Here is a 27,245-nt window from a genome sequence, read left to right as displayed (position 1 = left end):
AAATTAGGTGGGGAAACGTAGCCGAACACACGGGCCTGCCACTGTGAAACACCGTGGACATTTGGCTGGTTTTCTTCTTCTTCTGGATCTTTGGCTGGTTTTCTTCTTCTTCTGGATCTTTGGCTGGTTTTCGACTGTACCGTCCATCTTTAAACCCGTAGTGTTTGAAGTTAAGCAGCGATGTCGACACGATGTAAGCTGGTTGTTAAATCGGCACTGGTGTTTAAACAGCATACCGGTTCAAGCTAATTTGTTATGTTATTAACCAAACTTGCCGTGTTGCCAAATTCTGCAACCAGAAAACAATACTATTCCCATATATCCGTTGCGCCGCGGAAATAGACTACTATTTGGGAAACAAAGCCCCGCACCCCTTTGTTTTTGTTTTTTTAACCCCCCCTTATCGCTTGTAGATTTACCGAAAGCGGGCGAACTGCAACTGGAAAAAAACGTGTTAATCTAAAATTAGCTAAACAAAAATTAACAAAAGAGGGCGACATCTACTTGTCGCTATTCCCCCCATTGACTGAACTGAACTAGACACGTAACAGCCTGACCAAGATTAACTTATAGATAATGTACAAGCATTTCCCGCGACGCCGCGCATTACAAACTAGAGTAGTTTTGATTGAAGTGTTAGTTTGGATATACGTGTTCTTGTAGTTTTGGGCTTTGTGTTGTACTGCTGTGGGCTGGGGGAAACGGCGTTTCGTTTTATTTCATGTACGCATGAAGTGAAACGACAAGTGACCCCGATTCCTGATATGGGGTGCATTTTTTTTTGAGGATACAAAATTTGGCTGCATAGCGGCCGTGACAAAACGCCAGTGTTATGGTTAAAAACAAATCCTAATCAGGCCTGCCGCTGCTCCGCTTCTCACCTTAACTTCTGCTTGACGCACTGGGACGATTTCGGGCTCCTGCTTCTCAGCAGGTCCTACCTCCTCCACCACGGGAAAGGGCTTCTCTTTGGGACAGGAGGCAACTTCTGGGTTGACTGCTTTGTGCTCTATCACCGGTGGTAGCTCCACCTTAGGCTCGTAAAGCCCCGTTACTCCTGCGGTTCTGGATTCGGTTACTTCATCTTCGTAGTCAACTTTTGGCGCGGTCTTAGTTCTGGATGACGCCTCAGTCTTCTTGTTCAACAGCGAGGATGCGAAATAAATGGCCACAACCGTGAATATGATGGCGGGGATGATGACAGTCGGGTCCAGATCCATGTTATAATTAAAGAATATCAATTATGGAGGAATAAATACTTTCGCTGAAGCTTGGTTGTGTTAATGTGGCGTTGTCCAAGTCGTCGCAGGGTCTACCAGGTGTCGTTCAGGACGCAGTCCAGCTCAGACCGAGGTGCATCTCGTCTCTCCGTCCAGTGAAATGAGTAGTCCTGTGAGCGCACCGGGTAGCTATTTAAACAGGGCGTCGTTCCTTCGGACCTGCCCCACGTGTGGAGGCAGTCCATTTTAAAGGACCATACCGGTGTTTTATTGTCTTTTCCAAGGTACAGTCACTGCATGTTGCGTATTCACTTTACGTGACACTCGACCATTTCCGAAAGCACTGTACAATTTTGATGCGTTTATCCAGCATAGGTTTCCATTCATGTCAGTAAAAAATCCATTTGCAGACTTTAAACTTGCAAGCTAATGTAAATTCCACAGAGTAGTGTATTTCATTGGGAAAATATACACTGCTCAAAAAAATAAAGGGAACACCTAAAAACACAATATAGACCTCGATGAATGAAATATTTCAGCTGAAAATCTATTTATTAGACAGAGGAATATGTTTAGAGCAAAACAACCTAAGAATGATCAAGGGAAATCAAAATCATTAGCCCATTAAGGTCTGGATTCAGAATCATACTCAAAATCAAAGTGGAAAATGAGAACATAGGCTGATCCAACTTCTGTGGAAATTCTTCAAGACGATTCAAAATGAGGCTCAGTAGTGTGTGTGGCCTCCACGTGCCTGTATGCACTCCCTACAACGTCTGGGCATGCTCCTGATGAGACGACGGATGGTCTCCTGAGGGATCTCCTCCCAGACCTGGATCAGGGCATCGGTCAACTCCTGGACAGTCTGTGGTGCGACATCGCGTTGGCGGATGGTACGAGACATGATGTCCCAGAGGTGCTCGATTGGATTCAGGTCTGGGGAACGTGCAGGCCAGTCCATAGCATCAATGCCCTCGACATACAGGAACTGCTGACACACTCTGGCCACATGAGGACGAGCATTGTCATGCATGAGCAGGAACCCAGGGCCCACTGCACCAGCATATAGTCTGACAATGGGTCTGAGGATCTCATCCCGGTACCTAATGGCAGTCATGGTACCTCTGGCTAGCACGTAGAGGTCTGTGCGGCCCTCCAAGGATATGCCTCCCCAGACCATCACTGACCCACCGCCAACCGGTCATGCTGGAGGATGTTGCAGGCAGCAGAACGTTCTCCACAGCGTCTCCAGACTCTCTCACGTCTGTCACATGTGTTCAGTGTGAACCTGCTCTCATCTGTGAAGAGCACAGGGCGCCAATGGCGAATCTGCCAACCAAGATGTTCTCTGGCAAAGGTCAATCGGGCTGCACGGTGTTGGGCTGTGAGCACAGGCCCCAATTGTGGACGTCGGGCCCTCACACCATCCTCATGCATTCTGTTTCTCACTGTTTGAGCAGAAACCTGCACATTAGTGGCCTGTTGAAGGTCGTTTTGTAGGGCTCCGGCAGTGCTCCTCCTGTTCCTCCTTGCACAAAGGACCAGATAGCGGTCCTGCTGCGGGGTTGTTGTCCTCCTGCGGCTCCCTCCACGTCTCCTAGTGTACTGGCCTGTCTCCTGGTACCTCCTCCATGCTCTGGACACTGTGCTGGGAGACACATCAAATCTTCTTGCCACAGCACGCATTGATGTGCCATCCTGGATGAGCTGCACTACCTGAGCAACTTCTGTAGGTTGCAGATACTGCCTCATGCCACCTCTAGTGGTGAGGGCACTAGCAAAATGAAAAACTAACCAAAGATCGGCCAGAAAAGATGAGGACAGGCAAATGGTCTGTGGCCACCACCTGCAAATCCATTCCTTTTATAGGGGTTGTCTTGCAAATTGTCCAATTTCCACCTGGTGGAAATTAGACAATTTACCAACAGGTGAAATTGATTCACAAATCAGTGTTGCGTCCTAACTGGACAGGTTGATATCTCAAAAGTGTGATTGACTTGGAGCTACATTGCATTGCTTATGTGTTCCCTTTATTTTTTTGAGCAGTGTATAAATGAGTGGGTTTGAAAAAAAGAAGTCCCCCATATTGGAAGCTGGCTGCCTAATGAGGATCTCTTGAGTAAAGATCATAGATTATTCATCTTTTTATTTGCCCCACCATCACTACATGAGCTATTATTTTTTTCTTTCAGTTTGCCTCCAGAGAGTAAAAGTGCTGTGTATTTGATTCATCCACGTAGTAAACCAGCTGACCTCACGGACTACTTTCCCCAACCAGCTTCTTTAACACATGGATGGAGTAAATGCATGGTTAGGGTTTTTAAATCTGTGCAGTGAAAACGTGCAACATAAAATCCCTATAAAGGCTGCTTTGGAAAATGGACAGGAATAAGTTAAACATGCAAAAACACCAGTATGATTCTTTAAAAATGTACACTTGACATGAGTGCAATAAATCAAAGTATATACAAAGGACAAATGGTGTATGCCCACGTTAAGTAGAGAACAGATTTCAGCCCCTTGTTGAACTCATTAAAGGAGGCAATACAAATGATCAATTTCATTATGCATCATATAGTAGATCAGTTAAGAAAACATATGTTGTGATCGAAAATATTTTATTTACTGAACAAAATTACTTTATTCACTTTGATCCGGTTAACATCAAGGTGTGTCTCAGCGTCAAAATCTCAACAGGCTCCGTTACTCATTTTCAATATTGTCATCATTTGAGCTGATCTGGACACACAACATCCATGCTGATGTGTGACTGGTCTGTATCTGAGGTCTGTCTGGGAGTCGGGTTTTCCATAAGAGTGAGTGAGTGAGTGAGTGAGTGTGTGTGTGTGTGTGTGTGTGTGTGTGTGTGTGTGTGTGTGTGTGTGTGTGTGTGTGTGTGTGTGTGTGTGTGTGTGTGTGTGTGTGTGTGTGTGTGTGTGTGTGTGTGTGTGTGTGCGTGCGTGCGTGCGTGCGTGCGTGCGTGCGTGCGTGCGTGTTTTAAGGTAGTTTTTATCCACCTCTCCTCCTGGAAACACAAGTTCAAAACCAGCATCTCTTTTTACAAAAATAGATGAACATCTAACATGTATTTGATGGGAGATTTCTCACTTGTGTAACCTATTGGTATGCTCCGCTGAGAGCTTGTGATGGTCAATGAACATTTTGGGATGACCCCGCCCCCCCTTCTCAGCCCAGCTCACATGATTTGTGACAGGTGGGTGGGTGGGGGTGGTTGACGGGGTTGTAAAAAGAAGACAGCTAACCCTTAAGACCAGAGAGACAAGCCCCAATGTGGTCATTACCCACGCAGATTGAAGGCACCGTGTGATGGACCCCAGGGACAGCAGTAGTGCTAAGTGCTTTCAAGTGAGGTGTGCGCAAAGAGAGGTCTAAAATAAACACAAAACAAAACACAGAAAACACCAGAGACCAGAGCTCTACAACAGAACCTCCCCTGCCGTCGGTCACACCAACACACCCTGAGACCAGTAACACGGTCAAATGGTACTTCATAGGCACTTTTTGTTAACACAACATTTAAACCACACGGACACCGATATGGCAAATCACATACTGACGTATTTTTCCCACCGTTTTAAGATCACACCATTTTTAAAGCACAGCCAGGATTCACCTGCCTCTACGATGGCAAACATGAAAGAACAAGGCCAGGCAAGCAAGATCTGTCTACTTAACATCAGAGGTTGATTACTCATTTTGACAGTGAAGAGTAATCAGCATTTGCCTTCATTTGAAAGCTGACTGAAGAATTAATGAGGAAAGAAAAAAACCTAAAAACAAATCCAGGTTCAACATTTTGAATTCTCACCAGAACGTGATCAGTTTGAGATGTCAGACAAAAAGTAGAAAAATGTTGAAATCTGAACCAATGTCTTTTTTCTCAGTTCTCTTTGTCCTAACGCCAACTCTTGAATATGTTGTCCTGAACAACTTCTTCTCTTAAATGGACAATAAAACTCGTCTTAAAATATGCATTCTGGTGAGTGCAGTGCCCTCTAATGTTTCACCTGAACAACACATGTATATTGTATGCTTCGAGTTTAGAAGTACAAAATCAATATGACTCAAAGTTTCGCAAAACTGCCATACTCACATTGTGGAGGTTTATCTCATAGCAGCATTTGGCACACTGTTCTACAGAGGATGCTAAAATATGCACGACAGCGTTCAGTTTATCTCCACATGTGATTAGCAGGGCAGAATTCCTTTAACATCAAAGTGACAAACATTGGTTATTTAGCTCTTAAATTTAAGATGACATTTACCTCTAGCTTTTTAGTACAGCCAAATCTACAAAAGCAGCTGCTTATGCCAATTCTCCTTAAGGCTGAGCTTCTGGGTGAATAGCTGGCATAGCTAATGAGACTGAATAACCCTTTTTTTCTGTTGTCTCACAGTCACACGGAATAAATTTCACACACCTTTGGCAAAGGGGAGCTCTTACAAAATAAATACACGAAGGATTAAAATGTCAGAATCCAATCCATTCTCTGTGGATAGCAGTTAACTGCTTCTTTTATCAAGGCTAACTCTGGCCATGTTGAGTTTCAACTCCAGCATGGATTTATGGGACTGACTTGTGTAATACAATGGAAAAGGAAAAGATCAACTCATTAAAAAGTGGAATTTTATAAAAAAGTGGCATTTTATACAGATTATCTCTCAGTGGAACTGCAGCATTTTGTGGGTGAACAATTGTGAGCACTTACTTCCAAGCTCATTGATAACGAAGGTCAGTTAAGACTGCTAAGGACGTAAATTTACAGTGTTGGTTATGCCAATATGCAATAGACAACCTGAGAAACTTTTGTACTAAATGCTGCATTTTTAAAAAGATTTCTATGCATTACCAATGGAACTTTCCCTCCATTTCTGTAGTGTGGTCAGTAAACTTTTCAGCATCAAACACAACCGTTACCTCGACTGACACCCACTACGCCATGTCCCCTGGCATCAGCACAATATTTCTATGGTGGCTCCATTTCTAAGTATGACACGAGGGCAGCATCCTTTTGCCATTACTCTTTTACCATGACAGGATGTGAGACTTCGTAAAATTTAGCAACACGTTTAAACCTTAAACTGTCATGACAACTCAAAAGAAAAATTAAAAATCTTTCCCAAGATTTTGAATCCCCTAAATGCAACCATTTCTCAATTTCTTCTTAAAATAATTTAACAGTTCTGAGAAAATTTAGATGATTAAGTCTCAACTGCAATAAACAGGGGTCCGCACTATCAACTTCCTTCCCCAAAAGGTCAACAGTCAGTTAGGTCATGCTCAGCTGATCTTCCCTCCCCTCCTATACAAGCTACAGTCACACATATTAATAAGCACTGTGGTGGCAGGCCCACACCCAAGAGGACCCTCCTCCATTATCTTGACCCCAGCTGCCAGATGCCAGCCGTCTTATCTAACAGAGAACACAGCATCGCCACCAAACACACTCCTTCACAGACCACAAAGAGAACGAGAGAAAACAAAACAACAAAACAAAAACAAACTGAAAACAACTGTTCTGTGCTTAAGTGAAGGAATCATTTCCACCATGGGCGTGTTCTTCTACTGAGGTGAGCGGAGTGAAGCAACGAAATGGAGGGTCAACGGGAAGAGCTGCGCTCCTTGCTCACACAGTCATCCTTGGTGGTGGTGTCTCCATTGGCTGCCATGCCACAAGTTCTCCGCTTCTTCCTCCGGTGAGACATGGTGTCTGCCTCCGAGCCCGACTCCGCCTGCAGGAACAGGGTATGCACATGGTTGCCATGGTGGCAGAACGAGACATATACAAACATTCTTACCCATGTAACCATTACAGTCTTAGTGGAAGATGCATTTGCCTGTCTTTTACACCTGTTGTCCCATTGTCTTGTCTGTGTTAAGCAAAGTCCCGTGACAGAGTTTTATAGAGGTGGCTATTGCGACAGTGCGTATTTGGATATTGTGAGTGCGTATTCACTATATATACATAAACACTATTTACAACATTATATATCATGAAGGACTCTGGAACAGGTCATCTTAAAATGGCAGCCGTTATTTTCTTTCCAATATATGTCTTTTTCTATCCCTTCTTCTGTCTTCTATCTGTTGTATGAAAATAAAGGACAGTCTTCGTCTCTGAAGTGGAACCTTGGTAGAGTCCTTGGTAGACTACTTGTAACTATGCTGCCCTCTAGTGTAGATACACATTCAAACAAAATGACCTTTAAAGGGGCTATATGTAAGAATTTCCGTTTAAAACATTAAAAAATTAACTAAAATTATCACCGGAACATGAAGAAATAACAGTTTTGACGTTATGTCAAAGACGTCTCTGTATGGGGCGCCCCGGTGGCTCACCTGGTTGAGCGCGTATCACATAAGGGTGGGTCCTTACCGCAGCGGCCTGGGTTTGAATCCGGCCTAGTCCCTTTGCTGCATGTCATGTCATCCCCTCTTTCTCCCCTGCCTTAGTTACTTTTTTTTATAACTGATGACTGTAAAATTAGATCGCATGGACCCAGTAGTGGATCAACTGGAAAAAATACCAATTGGTTCACCATATTGCAACCAATTGGCATTTCTGTTTTGAGATGAGGCAAGATTAGAAGGTTGGAAAGTTTGCTACAAATTTTTGAGGACATAGCAAGGTTTATTAGACTACTTCTTCATCCTCTCATGTTGGACTGAGGGCAGACTGGATGCTAAAGTGACTCACTATCACCTCTTGAGGTACAAAATGTTATTATGAGACAGGGCAGGCCGGGGCTAGATTCTTACATGTAGCCCATTTAAAAGAACTCAATCAATGTCTTACTTGAGGGACGGTTTGCCATAGAGAGGGGCCCTGCTGTAAATACCAGCCAATGTTAAGATAAGGAAAGTCAGGAAACCTGAGACAGGACACTTCCATGTTTGACTCCTGAGACACTGTAAAAACATGCAAAAGCAAATATTTTGGATGTGCCTACTGTGGGAATATAGGTCATTTTGCTATAAGTCTTTAAACTACAGCCTGCACTCTCAAACTGCTTAGGCATGTAATAAGCTGCTACTACCACCCACAATCTTTCAATCCCAACATTTTGGTCCCTACTTGAAATATATTATGACCATTTATATTTATTGACACTTCCCTTGGTTTGTGCGTACTGTCCAGTGCGTATCCACTGTGTAGCCCTACAGTAAGCCACAAGACAGCAGTTGATATATGGCAGGGGGTCACACTTTGATCCCTCATCAGTGTATATGCATGTTATGTGTTTAAATTGACAAGAGCACGTACATCAGAGTCCGAGTCAGATGAGCTGGATGAAGAGGAGGAGGACGAGTCACTGGAACTGTCAGATGCAATGCCAGTGGATTCCTGCAGGTCAACTTTGTCTGCCAGTGCTGCCATGTCGGGCCTCTCCTGCTTCAGAATCCTGAGAGAGGTGGGAATGAGATAAGAGATTCAATTCAACACAAGTGAAAAAAGTGAACATCAAATCTTTCATGAAGCGCAGAACCCATGTCCTCCATTTGAGGGATGATTCTCTTTCCAGCAAGAGGTTGAAATCATTAATCATTATCATCAACCATTAATTATAAATATAATGAATATCATTAAAGCAGCGGTATTCAGACTTGGCCAACTCAGAAGCCACATTGACAATTTTTTTTTTTGGAAAGCGCCACATTACAAAAATATGCCCCCCTCACCCAACATTCATGGGGTCATAGGTTGCTCTTATTGGGAAATTGGATCATTAACATTACTGCTGGAAATTGTGAATCATACTTTGATGGAATGCACCAACTATCACACAGAGAGATGCCTCATGCAAGCAGATCAGTTGAAATCTGGAGTTACAGCTCATTCATTGAAATCAATACTCAGCGCAGAACATTGTGATACAACAAGAACTATTATTAATTTTCTCCATTGCACTGGACTCTACATAAGGAATTAGCTCATTTAATGGAGTTCTACAAATGACATGTGGACGGCAGCAATATACCTTTTCTGTGTCTAGTCTGCCACAAATTCATCAGAAGAATGTCACAATTGCAAGTGTCTCAGAAAATATTTGGTGAAACATTTGGTTAAAAAGAGTTCAAAAACAAAATTGCAAGACTTAATAGAGCTGCAATATAGTCATTGAAGAGCCGCATGCAAGCCGGGGTCTGAGTGCCACTGTATTAAAGGTAGAACTAGTAGGATTTGTCAGTTGCAGTTTGTAAACACAACATTCAAAGTTGGCCCCTCCTCTCCGGTCCAACGACACCAGAAGCTCCCGACTCCCGACTGCAGTTGCCAGAACACACCCTAGTGCACAGGCCAATTCCGTGTCGCTCTTCATTCCCATCATCTCCTTCAGTGCTCTCCAGCAGGTGAAAGCAAACTCCAGATTCATTCTCATTTTGGAACAAGCTTTGTCTGTTTTGCATTTCGCCATGCTATATTTATGTCTTTTTGGTGCTGTGTCTGCCATTGTTGTAGCTTCCTCTTGGATGCATGCTTTCGATCTCGATCTGGCACCAGGTTGCTACATTTTTCTAGAGTACCGTTGCCCAAAGGCTGACACCCAGAAATGTCCCATACACAGCAAAATAAGAAAATACAGGCAGAGGACAAGGTCTCTAAAGATACATGTTTAGTGGGTCATACTAAGTGATGATTGAGAGGGATTGTTTTTGTATTAGTCTATACAGTGATTTTTAGGAAAATCCTACTCATTCTACCTTTAAGCATTATTTCCTCAATATAGCACAGTAGCCTATTAAACAGATGTTCTGCAAAGCCTTTTATATTCACTACTACCATGTGACTTTCTCTGTGACTCTTCCCTCACAAGTAAATTCAACAAATGCCATAATGTATGGTGACCTTGTAAAGAGGCAAAACTACACTGTATATTTGTTTACTTTCACAGATACCCACACACGCATGCTGGATAACGCAAATTACAAACAATGGTGGGGTGAAAATATGAAATATTCTACATTTCTAGCATAAGGGAATAGGGCTGGACGATTTTGGCCAAAATGATATTCATGATTATTTTGATCAATATTGAGATCATGATTATTTATCATGATTATTCATTGATTTTTAGGGACAAGACGTTTTTATTTAACTTTCACATTTAAATAAACAGAGCACTGCTTTAACTTCCATGTTGTGCTACATTCCTGCTTATTAACAAATCTTTGCATCAAAATAAGACAAGACTCTGAGGGTCCGTGGTGGTGTAGCGGTCTAAGCATCCGCTTTGTGTCAATGCAATTGCCCACTGGGGACCGGGGTTCGCGCCCGGTCTTGTCAGATCTGACTATGGCCGGATTCGATGAAGCAGCAATAACTGGCAGCGCTGTCTTCAGAGGGCGGAGTTGGCTTGTGTTCGTCACATGAATGGGTCTCTGTGTGTGTCGGATAAAGCACTGGTTCGGGCCTGGATTCGCCTTGTCACGGAAGTGGTGAGGCATCTCCTTCGAGACTGCCGGCCGGAGATCTCTCCGGCCATTGATCCCTATTCTAGTTCAAACACCCACCCTCGCATACAGTACGAGGGTGGGTGTTTGAACTAGAATAGGAATTGATTGGCCACTAAATTGGGAGAAAAGGGGAAAAATCAGAAATAAAAATAAATAACACAAGGCTCTTATTCACCTGAATTCAGTAGATCTCTTAGAAGCAAAATATAAATAAAAATGTACCCAAAATATAGGCCAACTAAAAATAAATACGCTATCACATAATGCAACCAAATAACAATTCAGGTCTATGCAGAAAAGGCAATAATATTTTTGGCAAGAAAGACCAGGCTGTCAACATCAGGCATGAAAACGGGTCAGGGGTGAAAAATGTGAGAAGAATATGACCCTCTAGGGGGGTCCGGGGGCATGGTCCCCTGGAAGAAAATTTTGAACATTTTATATTTAAATGCATCAATCTGGTGCACTTTGAGAGAAAAATCAAGCATAATTACAAGACAGTATATATACACTCACCGGCCACTTTATTAGGCACATCTGTCCAACTGCTCGTTAACGCAAATTTCTAATCAGCCAATCACATGGCAGCAACTCAATGCATTTAGGCATGTAGACATGGTCAACACAATCTGCTGCAGTTCAAACCGAGCATCAGCCATCAGAGAAGAAAGGTGATTTAAGTGACTTTGAACGTGGCATGGTTGTTGGTGCCTGACGGGCTGGTCTGAGTATTTCAGAAACTGCTGATCTACTGGGATTTTCACGCACAACCATCTCTAGGGTTTACAGAGAATGGTCCGAAAAAGAGAAAATATCCAGTGAGCGGCAGTTCTGTGGGCGAAAATGCCTTGTCGATGCCAGAGGTCAGAGGAGAATGGCCAGACTGGTTCGAGCTGATAGAAAGGCAACAGTAACTCAAATAACCACTCATTACAACCGAGGTATGCAGAAGAGCATCTCTGAACGCACAACACGTAGAACCTTGAGGCAGATGGGCTACAGCAGCAGAAGACCACACCGGGTGCCACTCCTGTCAGCTAAGAACAGGAAACTGAGGCTACAATTCGCACAGGCTCACCAAAATTGGACAATAGAAGATTGGAAAAACGTTGCCTGGTCTGACGAGTCTCGATTTCTGCTGCAACATTCTGATGGTAGGGTCAGAATTTGGCGTCAACAACATGAAAGCATGGATCCATCCTGCCTTGTATCAACGGTTCAGGCTGGTGGTGGTGGTGTAATGGTGTGGGGGATATTTTCTTGGCACACTTTGGGCCCCTTAGTACCAATTGAGCATCGTGTCAACGCCACAGCCTACCTAAGTATTGTTGCTGACCATGTCCATCCCTTTATGACCACAGTGTTCCCATCTTCTGATGGCTACTTCCAGCAGGATAACGCGCCATGTCATAAAGCTCGAATCATCTCAGACTGGTTTCTTGAACATGACAATGAGTTCACTGTACTCAAACGGCCTCCACAGTCACCAGATCTCAATCCAATAGAGCACCTTTGGGATGTGGTGGACCGGGAGATTCGCATCATGGATGTGCAGCCGACAAATCTGCAGCAACTGCGTGATGCTATCATGTCAATATGGACCAAACTCTCTGAGGAATGTTTCCAGTACCTTGTTGAATCTATGGCACGAAGGATTAAGGCAGTTCTGAAGGCAAAAGGGGGTCCAACCCGGTACTAGCAAGGTGTACCTAATAAAGTGGCCAGTGAGTGTATGTTCACATTATGCTATATAAGAAACGAGACTGACAACATCTCTCATGAAATGCGCAAGAGCGCAGCTTTAATATGGGCAATAGTGGCAAAACAAGATAGGAATACTAACAACATGTGTATGGGTGTAGTTTATATCTTTTTGGCAGAGAATGCACCGTGCGAATCCTTGTTTATAGATCTTCCGGAAGACATCTGACAGATGGAATGAGAGCTCTTGTTCTTTCACTATTATTTTCCCTTCTAGTTTAAGCCACGACCAATTCCAGCTGCATTTGATGCCTGCATCCACTTGTTTTACAAGAAGAGCATCTTTCTCTCCTAACACACTCATTCTGGAAAAACAATGTTAACATTAGTAGGGTTGACTTCTAGCTTAACTGATAAGTGGTGGTTGTTCACACTTGGATCTGACGTTACATGTTATACAGATATCTGTCCACTTGAAATCAGATGTGTAAACGAGTGTTTCACAAGTTCAGATAAGTAAATTAGACTATAGGCCTAACGTTACCCTAACCCACAGAGTAAAACTGAAAACTGTTTTACACACAACATTAGGCCTACATACATAGTTGGATTTCAGATTAAAAGGTATCCGGTATTTACAGTTACAATATAGTAGGTTAATAAGTAACATTACGTCCCTTCCCCTGACTAACATTACTCAACATAATTCTGTGAATGTAAACTTACACGATGTATTTCTCTACACTCGCCTGCGCTCTAGCGTGATCCTGGAACAGCCAGGCACTAGAAAGCCCCTAGGCTTGCGCCACTCATAAATTGACGGTTACAGTCCAGTTCTTTGATATAAGCCTGTCCTGTGACACACACATAGGACAGTGAAATTATGATATTGTTAACGTTCGCTAACGTAACGTTAGCTAATTTGTTGACTCAGATTCTACAATGTGAGTTAGCTAACTTAGAACACAAAAAGCTAGCTAACATTAGCTAGCTAGCGTTAACATTACCTCAGCCTCCCACCGCACCAGTTCCTCAGTCCACACGTCCTGAAATGGGTTTTAGAGATTTTGAGAATTAGCCAACAGTTAACGTTCATCGTGTTTGTTTTTGTGGGATAACGTTAGCTATACAACCTAGTCTGCCGCGTATATGGTGTAAGCTAACGTTAGCTAACGTTACCCTACTAACTAGCTAGCTAACAATTTCCACAAGACGCAAATCTCTCCACCTGTCTGTGTGGAATATAGCTAACGTATGCGTCGATGACACGTGGATTCTTTATTAGATCTCTAGCTAGTGACAGATTAGCTACCTGAAATCATGTAGGACTAGGCTATGTCAACAGAGCTCTTGAGTAACGTTATACATCAGAAAATATTGAAATGATTGAAACGCTTACCAAATTCAGTCAGGCAGGCATCAGTCAGCTAACGTTAGTCCAAAGAGTCATCTTCCCTCAGCCCCATGGAATGCTCAGCCCCGCGCGCTGCTCCATCAATCGCTTCGGTCAGCACAAGCACTCGCTGCACAAGCACTTCACGAACCAATTAGGTAGCGGTACCTTCCCAGAGAAGACTGGTGACGCGAGGCCCCTCGCGCTCATAGGGGGAATATTTTTGTCAATGAAAAAGATGAATTCGAATTCAATAGGCCAGCTCACCATGGCTCCGCGCTCTCGTGTATAACTCCATGTCCGGTCCATACCCCCCCCCCCAAAATATTTTTTGATCGGATCTACACGATTCACGTAGGTCACCTATTTTGGATTCAAAATGGCAAATTTCGCCGAAAGGTGAGTGATTTTCATGCCTGCAACATTTTCTGGCTTGAGAGACGAGTGAAGGCAGGTCACTATGTTTCCCCCAGTGCTAAAGACCCTCTCTGAAGAAGAAATTGTGGCCAGAATGCACAAGTACTTTTTTTTTTTGCCAGTTTCGAGAGTCGTGGGTAGAGTCTCTGGTGTTCCCTCCACCAGTCCAGCGGGTCCTCCTCACTGTCAAGGTTTTCTAATTGTAGGTAAGACTGTAGCTCAGAGGCTATAGCTTGTTGTTCCTGGTGGGGTCTTGGTGTGGTTCCCTCAGCGGTCTTGACGAAGCTCCCCAAGGTCTTCTTTTTCTTTGAAGTGGGTGCATCCTCAGCAGTCGCAACACGGGGATCAGTTGGACCCATCTCCTTGAAAAGAGTATGGTAAATAAAATATGAATACCAAATTCAATTTAATGAAACATATTTAACATCCATATCTAGAAAGCAGATAATGGCACATTACAGCACTTGATTTCATAGCACATTTTAATCCACTTCATTCCATTCATTTATAATAAATTCTGTATCTGTATGTAATCACAATAATTACTACTACCATGCCTGCAGGTGCAATCCTCGCCATCTCAGAAGTCAGTGTGGCTTAGATTAGTGCAACATTATCCTCACTGATGTATCTCAGCTTGACCCGTGGATCAAGAGCAGAGGCCATGTCAAGCAGTTCTTGTGTCAGAGGATTTTTCATCCAGGTAGCTCAGGATTTTGGTCTTGATGGTACGTTAGCTCTGGATCATCATCCTTCACATTCAGGATAAAGGAGCTGAAAAGGTGGAGAACTGGCTTTACAAAGGAAACACTGACATACTTTTCATCGGGAAGTGCATCAGTAAACTCAGTCAGAAGGCGGAGGGATTTGTTGATGGCCCTCAGGACATCAGTGTCCTGCCATGTGGGGATGAGGTGTCGGGCCTTTCTGTCAGTGGACAAGACATGAGCAATGGCCTTCTGCTGCTCCAGGACTCTTTCTATCATGGCCTGCCTCGATCCCCACCTTGTGGAGCACTCCGTCTTCAGTGTATGCTGTGGAAGCTTCAGGTCCCTTTGTGCCTCTGCTAGCTCCTTTTATGCCTCCACCTGTAAGAGAAACTGCTCACCAGCTTTTTGCAAAGACCCACTGCACGGTCAATCTGAGGATCTGTCATTGCATTTTCTAAAAGAGAACATGAAATATTTATTTGTAAAATTAGAGCACAGAGGAAAATCTTATCTGCTTCGATGCACATTTGATAAACAATCCCCATCATATTATTGATATATTATTATTGTTATTAACAAAGTATTCACTCACATATTAACATAATCAGCACAGATTACATACAATTAATTTTCACAGATGACACACGATATTTCAATTACATGTACTTTTTTTAAAAAATATATCCTACTACTCACCTCTTCTGTTGATAGATGGAGCCTGTGGCCAAAGCACTGGAACCTCATCCATTTATTCAGAGAAGCTGCCTTCACAACGTCTGAGCCGTTGTCTGTTGTAATGCAGACAAGTCTCTCCTGCAAGCTCCAAGAGGCCATCGCTTCCCTCAGTCCCTGGGCAATTGATTCTCCTGTGTGTTCTTGTGTGAAAAATGAAGTTTGCAAGCATCGACTATTCATTTTAAAATCACCATCAATGTAATGAATTGTCAGGCTCAAGCACGGCTCCATTGTTCTGCCTGACCATAGGTCAGTGGTAGTCGCAAAGTACTCGACAGCTGTGACATCCCTCTCTATTTCCCCTCAACGTTTTGCATACAGCGCAGTTAATGCCACTTTGGAAAAACAATTGTGTGAGGGGATCACACACCTTTTGTCCAGTGTGTTGACCATTTTCCTGAAGCCTTCATTGCTCAGTGTTTATTGGACACATATCTTTGGCAAAATGGAATGCAACTGCATTGGTTATTTCAGTCTGTCTTTGGGAGCTGGCTGGATACGGTGACACGCTGTACAGGGTTGCTGTTATGGATGTCTGAATTGACGTTGGACAACGATGGGGATTCAGTGAGCCAACGTTAGCAACGTTATTCTTCTTGGCCTTCATGCATTCATCATACTACAGTTTGTGGTGTTTTTCAGATGGTTGAAAAGATTAGTTGTGTGCTTTGTGGCGCACACAAAATTCTACTGCACTCTTTGCATATGACTTGTTCTTGGTTGACATCACTTGCCCTGAATATTTCCAAACAAGGGATAATGATCCGTTTCGAGGGACTAGCTCTTCATCTTCAGCTCCAGATATTTGATATTCGTTTTGCCCTTACTCGCCTACTCTGGACTGCAGCCACAACAATGAGAAAATTTTTGCATAGACTGCCGCTGCAGGGTTGGCGCTTAAAGGGAACAGCTGTGATTGGTCAGGAAGTTAGTTTAGGAAGCGCTTGATTTGATATGCAGGGGCACGTTCTGAGCACGCATTTTAAACGTCAATATCGTGGTCGATCATGTTCCTTTAATTGTGGGAAGCCAAAATCGTGATCGTGATTAATGTTCGATTAATTGTGCAGCCCTATAAGGGAAATAACTGACAGGTCTGACAGGGCGTGGAACCGGGGCAGGCTAAGCTAACTGCTAGCCCATGCAGACAAGCAGTTCTAACAGTCATCCTGGCATTCGCCCTCTTGAACAATGAATTTTTTTTTAATATATTATCTTTTTATAGCATTTTTGCACAGGTTTATAGAGCAAAATGTAAACATGCCTATGAGTTTTACCCTATGAAAACCAAACCCACCGACCACCCACCCTCAAGCCACCCAGCTGAACCCTAAATTGGGAGAAGCAAAACAAGCGGACGGAAAAAGATGTGTGTGTGTGTGTATGTATGTATGTGTATATATATATGTGTCTATATATATATATATACATATATATACACTACCGTTCAAAAGTTTGGGATCACATTGAAATGTCCATATTTTTGAAGGAAAAGCACTGTACTGTTCAATGAAGATAACTTTAAACTAGTCTTAACTTTAAAGAAATACACTCTATACATTGCTAATGTGGTAAATGACTATTCTAGCTGCAAATGTCTGGTTTTTGGTGCAATATCTACATAGGTGTATAGAGGCCCATTTCAAGCAACTATCACTCCAGTGTTCTAATGGTACAATGTGTTTTCTCATTGGCTCAGAAGGCTAATTGATGATTAGAAAACCCTTGTGCAATCATGTTCACACATCCGAAAACAGTTTAGCTCGTTACAGAAGCTACAAAACTGACCTTCCTTTGAGCAGATTGAGTTTCTGGAGCATCACATTTGTGGGGTCAATTAAACGCTCAAAATGGCCAGAAAAAGAGAACTTTCATCTGAAACTCGACAGTCTATTCTTGTTCTTAGAAATGAAGGCTATTCCATGCAAGAAATTGCTAAAAAATTGAAGATTTCCTACACCGGTGTGTACTACTCCCTTCAGAGGACAGCACAAACAGGCTCTAACCAGAGTAGAAAAAGAAGTGGGAGGCCGCGTTGCACAACTGAGCAAGAAGATAAGTACATTAGAGTCTCTAGTTTGAGAAACAGACGCCTCACAGGTCCCCAACTGGCATCTTCATTAAATAGTACCCGCAAAACACCAGTGTCAACATCTACAGTGAAGAGGCGGCTGCGGGATTCTGGGCTTCAGGGCAGAGTGGCAAAGAAAAAGCCATATCTGAGACTGACCAATAAAAGAAAAAGATTAAGATGGGCAAAAGAACACAGACATTGGACAGAGGAAGACTGGAAAGAAGTGTTGTGGACGGATGAATCCAAGTTTGAGGTGTTTGGATCACAAAGAAGAACGTTTGTGAGACGCAGAACAAATGAAAAGATGCTGGAAGAATGCCTGACGCCATCTGTTAAGCATGGTGGAGGTAATGTGATGGTCTGGGGTTGCTTTGGTGCTGGTAAGGTGGGAGATTTGTACAGGGTAAAAGGGATTCTGAATAAGGAAGGCTATCACTCCATTTTGCAACGCCATGCCATACCCAGTGGACAGCGCTTGATTGGAGCCAATTTCATCCTACAACAGGACAATGACCCTAAACACACCTCCAAATTGTGCAAGAACTATTTAGAGCAGAAGCAGGCAGCTGGTATTCTATCGGTAATGGAGTGGCCAGCGCAGTCACCAGATCTGAACCCCATTGAGCTGTTGTGGGAGCAGCTTGACCGTATGGTACGCAAGAAGTGCCCATCCAACCAATCCAACTTGTGGGAGCTGCTTCTGGAAGCGTGGGGTGCAATTTCTCCAGATTACCTCAACAAATTAACAGCTAGAATGCCAAAGGTCTGCAATGCTGTAATTGCTGCAAATGGAGGATTCTTTGACGAAAGCAAAGTTTGATGTAAAAAAAATCTTATTTCAAATACAAATCATTATTTCTAACCTTGTCAATGTCTTGACTCTATTTTCTATTCATTTCACAACATATGGTGGTGAATAAGTGTGACTTTTCATGGAAAACACAAAATTGTTTGGGTGATCCCAAACTTTTGAACGGTAGTGTATATATATATACATACACACACACATACACACATAAAAGATAATCATAATATATGTATACATATAAATATCTATAGATACACACATATACATATATACAAATATACATACATGTAAAATCAATAAATAAATGAAATAGAAAATAGAATTAGAAAAGCATTAAGAAAGAAGAGGATAGGGGAGGGGGAGAGGTAAATAGGGAGGGTCAGGGTCAGGTAGAACTGTCAAATTATTTATATTGTCCAAGAAGGGTCTCCATGTTTTATTAAAGTACCTCAGGGAGCCTTTAAGGGAGAATCTGATTTTTTCAAGTTTGATACATTGTAGAACCTCTTTGATCCATCTGTCATGAGGGGGAGGTGAACTATGTTTCCACTTTAAAAAAATGAGACGATGGGCCAATAAAGTTGTGAAAGCCAGGACCTTTTGCAATGGTAAGGGAAAGTTTACTTCTGGTGGAATGCCAAATATTGCTGTAAGTCAGTTAGGATCAATGATCATATTATAAGCATCCCCCAGAGTTTTAAATATGTTTGTCCTGTAATCGAGTAGCCTGGGACAGGACCAAAACACATGTATAAGGTTAGCAGATGAGTGTTTACACCTATTACAAGCATCACTGAATTTGGGGTACATCTTTGCTAACCTAGCATTGGTATAATGGACTCTATACAGAATCTTTAATTCTAGCAGGCCATGCCTGGCACAAATTGAGGATGAGTGAACCAGCTTAAGAATGTGATTCCACCTATCTTCTGGTAGCTCAATACCTGCATAGGTCCATCTCCCAGGAGTTTTTTGTTTGGGCAAGAAGGCCTGAGTTTAGTGAGTCAATTAGGCCATAAATAGTAGAGATGAGGTGTTTCTGCTGTGCATCTAGAGTTAAAACGGTATCCATTGGTGACTCAGGGGGGCGATTGGGGAAGTGAGGGAACTGTCTTTGTACAAAATGCCTGATTTGAAAAAAACTAAACATGTGGGAATTGGGTAGGCCAAACCAAGTGGAGAGTTCAGCAAAAGAAATGAATATGCCATTACTGTGAAGATCATCCATGGTCTTAATGCCCCTGCTAAACCAAATACAGAATGAATAGTCTGTCAGTGAAGGTCCAAATATACAATTATTAAAAAGTGGAACATGAGTAGAGGGTCTATGCAAACGAAAATGTTTTCTGAACTGGGCCCAGATTTTTACTGACTGTGTAACTACTGAATTTGTACTGAAGGTAACGGGTAGTGGCAATTGGGAGCAAATAATAGAGCGCAATGAAAAAGGGGCAGATAACTGTTCCATGCAGGCCCAAGTAGGAGATCCATCATCTGGAGTCAATATAGAATCTTCTGAAAATTACAAGCTCAGTAGTATTGTGTGAAGTTGGGGAGTGCAAGACCCTCTATATTTTTTGGGAGCTGTAATACAGCCTTCCTAATACAGGCGGGCCCGTTACGCCAACTGAAAGAAGAGATGAGTTTATCCAAGTCAGCAAAAAACTTTTTCTTAAGGAGAACTGGAATGTGCGGGAAGAGATACAAGAACTTAGGTAAAATTATCATCTTGACCATACCTTTGTGACCTGCTAGGGATAGGGGAAAACTAGACCAACACTGCATATCCGTTTTACATTTTTTTTAGTGGGGGGTGGGATTTTGGGTGATGTCATCATTTAAGGATTTCGTAATAAAAATTCCAAGGTATTTTAACCTAACGCTGGCCCTTCTGAAAGGGAAAGATGACAGTGGGAGTTCCTCACCCAAAGAATTAACTGGTAGCAACTCACTTTTATTGAGGTTCAGTTTGTACCCTGAAAGTTTGCCAAATTGATCCAGGATGCGCAACACGGCCGGGAGGGACGACATTGGATTAGAGATGTACAGCAGTAGATCATCTGCATATAGCGACAATTTATGGGTCAGGCCTAGCCAGGAAATACCTTCAAACTCCTTCTCCTCATGGAGCCAGACGGCTAGAGTCTCGATCGCAATGGCGAAGTGCAGCAGCGAAAGCGGGCAGCCTTGTCTAGTGCCACGATGCAGGGAGAAAGGGGAAGAATGTATATTGTTTGACTGCACTGAAGCCATAGGGGCAGTATAAAGTAGCCTAATCCATGAAATAAAATTAGTACCAGAACCAAATTTATCCAAAACATAAAAAAGGTACCGCCATTCCACCCTATCAAAGGCCTTCTCAGCATCTAGTGATACCACAACCTCTGGCATGTGTGAGGTGGTTGTATTGAGTGTATTAAGAAGTCTTCTGGTGTTATGAAAAGATTGTCTTCCCAACATAAATCCTGTTCAATCTGTTGAAATTATTTGGGGAACTGCTTGCTGAAGTCGTAGAGACAAAATCTTTGCCAGAATTTTGTAGTCGATATTTAAAAGGGAGATACATTATATGTACAAAAGTATTGGGATACACCTCTTAATCATTGAATTCAGGTGTTTCATTCAGACCCATTGCCACAGGTGTATAAAATCCAGCAGCTAGCCATGCAGTCTGCATTTACAAACATTTGTGAAAGAATGGGTCGTTCTGAAGAGCTCAGTGAAATCAAGCGTGGTGCTGTCATAGGATGCCACCTTTGCAATTAGTCAGTTTGTGAAAGTTCTTCCCTGCTAGATATTCCACGGGCAACTGTAAGTGGTATTATTGAAAAGTGAAAGCATTTAGGAACAACAGCAAGTCCGCCACGAAGTGGCAGACCACGTAAAGTCACACAGTGGGCTCAATGAGTGCTGAGGCACATAGTGCGTAAAAGTCGCCAAAAATAACTGCATAGTTCCGAACTTGCTCTGGCATTAACATCAGCACAAAAACTGTGTGCCGGGAGCTTCATGGAATGGGTTTCAATGGCCGAGCAGCTGCATGCAAGCCTTACATCACCAAGCATAATGACAAGCGTCGGATGGAGTGCTGTAAAACATGCTGCCACTGGACTCTGGAGCAGTGGAAACGTGTTCTGTGGAGTGACGAATCACACTTCTCTGTCTGGCAGTCTGATGGATGAGTCTGGGTTTGGCGGATGCCAGGAGAACATTACCTGCCTGACTGCATTGTACCAATTGTAAAGTTTGGTGGAGGGGGAATAATGGTATGGGGTTGGTTTTCAGGGGTTGGGCTAGGCCCCTTAGTTTCAGTGAAGGGAAATCTTAATGCTTCAGCATACCAAGACCTTTTGGACAATACTATGCTTCCAACTTTGTAGGGACAGATTGGGGAGGGACCTTTTCTGTTCCAGCATGACTGTGCCCCAGTGCCCAAAGCAAGGTCCATTAAGACATGGTTGGGTGAGTTTGGTGTGGAAGAATTTGACTGACCCCCACAGAGCCCTGACCTCAACCCCATCGAACACCTTTGGGATGTACTAGAACGGAGATTGCGAGCCAGGTCTTCTCCTCCAACATCAGTGCCTGACCTCAGAAATGTTCTTCTGGATTAATGGGCAAAAATCCCCACAGAAACGCTTCAAAATCCTGTGGAAAGCCTTCCCAGAAGGGTGGAAGCTGTTATAGCTGCAAAGTGGGGGACCAACTCCATATTAATGCCTACGGATTTAGAAGGAGATGTCATAAAAGCTCCTGTAGGTGTAATGGCCAGGTGTCCCAATACTTTTGTACATACGTATAGTGTAGGTCTATAGCTACTGCAGAGTAGAGGGTCTTTGCCTTTTTTAATCAGCAGGGTGATTGAGGCCTCCGATAGGGTAGGTGGCAGGTGGCCTTTTTTGAATGCTTCATAATGCATTTTTTGTAAGACTGGTGCTAAAGGAGTGATAAATGTCTTAAAAATTCAGTGGAGAACTCCTTGATTGCCTCATGTATTTCATTTATAGATATGGGGTTGCCCAGTGTTCTAACTAAGTTGTCATTAATTTTTGGAAAGCTCATCCAGTCAAGAGGCCAGTCCCCCTCAGAAATCGGGGGGGGGGGGTCAGAGGTGTATAACTCAGAATAAAATGCAGCAAACGTGTCATTGATATTAACTGGATCTGAGAAAACCTCTCCTGCAGGAGATTTAATTCTCGGGATTAATCTTGAGGCCGCGGTGGCTCTGGCTTGAAGGGCCAAGATTTTCCCAGCCTTGTCGCCCATTTTGAAGAAGCGCTGATTAGATTTAAGCAGTTGAAGTTCTGCTTTATGGGTCGTTAGGAGGTCAAGTTCGGCATGGAGCTGTAAACGTTTTTTATATAGTTCAGGGTCAGGGGAAGTAGCATATTGACTGTCCAGGCGGTGAAGATCCTGAAGTATCTCCATTGACCTGGTCTTACTAGCTTTCTTCATTTTCAAGACATATGAAATGGATTTGCCGCGTATACAGGCTTTGAAGGCTTCCCAGAGAGTCCCTCTTGTGACATTGATTGTGTCATTGGTCTAAAAAAAAAAAGCACTATTTGTGAATTTAAAAACTGTCTAAAACGAGTCCTTGGCCAGTAAAGAGGAAGTGAACCACCACTGCTTAAGGAGAGGGGTGGGAGACTAATAGCGATGGAAACAGGGCCATGTTCCGAAATGGCAATGCTATGATATTCACAGGTGGTTATTTTCTAAATTAATTTGCTGTCTACTACAAAGAAATCTATTCGTGAGTATGAGTGATGGACATGGGGAAAAAAAGAAAAAGCCTTACTTGAGGGGAATTTGGCTCTCCATGGGTCAGACAGCCCTAAACATTTGACATACGTGTCTAGTACCTTTGCTGAATTAGCTAGCACGTAAGGCTTGTCTGAGGATTTGTTGAGAGTGGCATCCTGGACCAAATTGAAATCACCCCCTATGATTATATGCTTGCTGTCAATATCAGGAAGAAGTGTGAAAAACCTGGAAATGAACTGAGCATCATCCCAGTTGGGCGCGTGCACGCTTGCTAGTACAAGAGGGCTGTCCCTTAGTCTCTCAAGAGAGAATAACGTAACGTCCGTTAGGATCAGACAGGACATTAGTTGGTTTGAATGGGGTGTTTTTATGAATCAGAATGACAGCGCCTCTAGTGCTCCCATTGAATTTCGAATGGTACAGTTGGCCTACCCAAGCCTTTTTAAGTTGCAATATATCACCGGTTTGAAGGTCCGTTTTCTGGAGAAAGAAAATGTCCCCCCTGAGATGCTGACGATGAGCCATAATTCTGTTTATTTTTGTGGGATGATTGGCTCCCTTGACGTTCCATGTGATGACGTGGATGTTACTCTTGTTTATTGTCTTAGCCATTATTATAAATGGGAGGCATGATGCAGACTATCCAACACCTGGACAGCTTAGCAAGGAAGAAAGGGCAAAACAAGGAGGGCAAAACAAAAAACAAAAAAAAACAAGGAAAAAAAAAACAAAACAAAAGAAAAAAGGAGAAAGAAAAAACTAAAAACATCAAAAATCCACATCTTGGTGCAAAACTCCCACACTTCTTGCACACTAGCGCCCCTCTTACCCATTCTTCCTTACAGGAAATATCCGGTATCCCATATCCTGCATTTAAGTACAATTATAGTAACCCATAGTTCAATGTTAAAAAGACCGAACACACTGAGATATGGGGAGTTGCTTAGGGTAGAATAAGTGACCTTGCCCGTAGGCATATGTACAAATAAAATGAGTAGTGAACAGTAACTATTGTTCCTCATTTTATAGACGTTTGTATGAATCAAAGTATAATGAGAGGGCAACCAACCATTTTTTGGAATGTCTCACTGACACGAAATCAATTCAGCAGATCAAAAAGACTCATGTGATAGCCCATTGTCATCAGATGAATTTCTGTTTGCCATTCGTCACTTAAAACTCAATAAATCACCAGGGGTTGATGGTTTATCATCTGAATTCTATATTGCTTTTGCAGAGCAACTAGCCCCCTTCCTCCACGTTGTGTTTTTAGAAAGTATTGAAAATCAATCTCTTCCTCCAACTTTGTCTCAAGGCCTCCCTACTCTGATTCCAAAGCCTAAGAAAGACCCACTTAACATTGAAAATTGGCATCCAATTTGTCTCCTTGATAATGATTATAAAGTTCTACCTCAGGTTTTTGCCAAAAGACTGAAGAATGTGTCGGACCACATCACTGATGAAACCCAAAGTGGTTTTATGCGACATAGACATACATCGAATAACATCAGACTTGTGTTGGACCTTATTGACTATGCTGATTTATGTGATGATGACATTTTTATTTTGTTTTTAGATTTCTGTAAGGCTTTTGACACTGTCGAGCACAGCTGTGTGTTTCAGACTTTGGAGAAATTTGGCTTTGGTCCTTACTTTTGTGCGGCTATAAAGACCTTATATAATAATGCAAATTGTTCTCAATTAAATTACCTGCAGGCACCTCTCCTTGATTTGATTTAAATCGCAGTGTCGAACAAGGCTGCCCCATCTCGCCTTACTTATTCCTGATCTGTGCTCAATTACTTTCAGACTTCATTAAGCTCAGCCCCCTGAAAGGTATCACAGTAGGTGAAAAGGAGATCATTCTTAGTCAGCTGGCTGATGATACTACTCTATTACTAAAGGATGCTTCACAGGTTTCTGTTGCCATTGATACAAATAAGACTTTTTCTTATACTTCTGGGCTCGTTTCGAACATCAGTAAGTGTGAGCTGCTTGCCCTCAAAAACTGCAATGTACCCCCTATTTTTAACATTCCTGTGAAAGACTCAGTCACTTACCTTGGAATAGTTATTAACAAAAACCAAAACACTAGATGCACTTTGAATTTCGACCCAATTTTAGGTAAGGTACAACAAAAACTTAATTCATGGCTTCAAAGGGATCTGTCAATTAGAGGTAGAATTTTGCTAACAAAAGCAGAGGGCATATCTCGACTTACATATACAGCCTTATCTTTAGATGTGAATAGACAGACATCTACTGCCATTGATAAGTTACATTAAAAGTTTGTATGGATAAATAGAATATACTACGTCAGAAAATCAGTCTTAATGAACTCATATGAAACCGGTGGCCTGAACTTCATTGATTTCCCCACACTAAACAATACTTTTAAAATAAATTAGCTTAAGCAATTTTTTTAGACACCCAAATTCAATTTGGAACTTTATCCCCAATTTCTTGTTTTCTAAACTTGGTTGCCTTAAATTTATTCTACAGCTATAATGTTGGAAAAAATCCCCTTAAAATTATCCAACTTTCACAAACAGATGCTTCTGTCTTGGTCTTTAATTTACAAACATAATTTTTCACCCCACCGATACTACATTTAGATTAATAGAGACATTTTGTATAAACATAAATCGTTGTTTTTGGAAAACGGGGTTGTCCATGGAATTCAGTTACTTAGTCAGCTCTTCAATTCTTAAGGTGCATTAATGTCATACTCTGAATTTTTACACAAGTATGGTATTCCTGTACCTCCAAAGGTATATATTGTAGTTTTTGATGCAATTCCTTCAGGTGTTGTGGCACTCTTTGGTTATTCAATTGCAGCTGAAATGTCCCCATTGCCACTGGATCCTGCTGTTACTAGCGTTGGTCAAATCTGCTTCTCTTCTAAAAAAAGAAATAATAACTGTGATATATGTTCTTTATTTCTTTTTCTTTAAATTTATTTCTGATTTTTCCCTTTTTTTCTCCCAAATTAGTGGCCAATCGATCCCTATTTTAGTTCAAACACCCACCCTCGTACTGCATGCGTTCACCAACTGCATCTCTCCGGCCGGCAGTCTCGAAGGAGACGCCTCGCCACTTTCGTGACAAGGCGAATCCAGGCCGAACCACTGCTTTTCCAACACACACAGAGACGCATTCATGTGACGAACACAAGCCGACTCCGACCCCCTCCCGAAGACAGCGCTGCTAGTTATTGCTGCTTCATCGAGTCCGGCCATAGTCGGATCTGATGAGACCGGGACGCGAACCCCGGATACGTTCTTTATTTCAAAGAGAAATGGTCTCTGTTCCAAATGTTATTTCTTACTAGAATAACTGTATCCTTGATCTTAATTGGAAGAAAATCTGGTGTTTGCCTTCTAAATATTTAATTTTGAACAAAGTGAAAGAAGTGTCTTTCAAAATAATTCATCGTTTTTATCCATCCAAAATATTTCTGCAAATATATTGAAAGGACATCGATGTGGACTGCTCCTTTTTTCATTTGGTTCCAGAAGAGTTAACTCATTTATTTTGGTCTTGCTCTTGTACATGCACTTTTTGGCAAGATGTTTCTACTTTTGTTACCCATAATATTGACCCTGACTTTTCCCTTTCTTATGAAAATATGTTGTTTGGCTTTTTTACTTACTTGCCTTCTAAAACAAATAACTACGATATCATCAATCTGATTCTATTAATTGCTAAATCACATATCCATAAGTCTAAATTCTCCGATCGTAAACCTTCTTTTTTAATATTTGTGAATGTAGTCAAACAATATATTTCGACAATTCCATATTCTAAGAATAGGAAAGCCATTAATACTATAAATCTCTGTACTCAATTCGACATTTTTCAGAGCTGATTTGCTTTATTTTCCATTTCATTTTCATTATGATCCCCTGATATTACGTTAATTGTTCTTGTTGTTGTTTGTGA

The 27,245-nt window shown here is 42.2% G+C and overlaps 2 protein-coding genes across 4 annotated transcripts in view; both read right to left on the bottom strand.

Moving 5' to 3' along the window:
• The window catches only part of si:ch73-366l1.5 (FILIA-N KH-like domain-containing protein), a 32,753-nt gene extending 31,359 nt beyond the window's left edge, over positions 1-1,394 (bottom strand). For both annotated transcript variants that reach the window (XM_056287530.1, XM_056287529.1), the window contains exon 1: positions 882-1,394. In XM_056287530.1, coding sequence (XP_056143505.1) covers positions 882-1,220 — 339 coding nt within the window. In that variant the 5' untranslated portion in view covers positions 1,221-1,394. The remainder of the gene's footprint in view (positions 1-881) is intronic.
• Positions 1,395-3,841: 2,447 nt separating this feature from the next.
• jmjd6 (jumonji domain containing 6, arginine demethylase and lysine hydroxylase) overlaps positions 3,842-27,245 on the bottom strand; it is a 37,287-nt gene continuing 13,883 nt past the window's right edge. Inside the window, exons 5-6 of one of the 2 annotated variants that reach the window (XM_056287618.1) lie at positions 8,507-8,645; positions 3,842-6,974 (exon numbers count right to left, since the gene is read on the bottom strand). In XM_056287618.1, the coding sequence (XP_056143593.1) occupies positions 6,843-6,974; positions 8,507-8,645 (271 nt within the window). In that variant the 3' untranslated portion in view covers positions 3,842-6,842. Of the gene's footprint in view, positions 6,975-8,506; positions 8,646-25,864; positions 26,205-27,245 lie in introns of those variants that run through there. The other variant, XM_056287619.1, reaches the window with a different exon arrangement.

This window comes from Lampris incognitus, chromosome 10 (genome assembly GCF_029633865.1).
Source record: "Lampris incognitus isolate fLamInc1 chromosome 10, fLamInc1.hap2, whole genome shotgun sequence".
In the NCBI taxonomy this organism is placed as follows: domain Eukaryota; kingdom Metazoa; phylum Chordata; class Actinopteri; order Lampriformes; family Lampridae; genus Lampris; species Lampris incognitus.
Note: the sequence above shows the minus strand (reverse complement) of the source record. Positions and strands in the feature narration are given on the sequence as shown.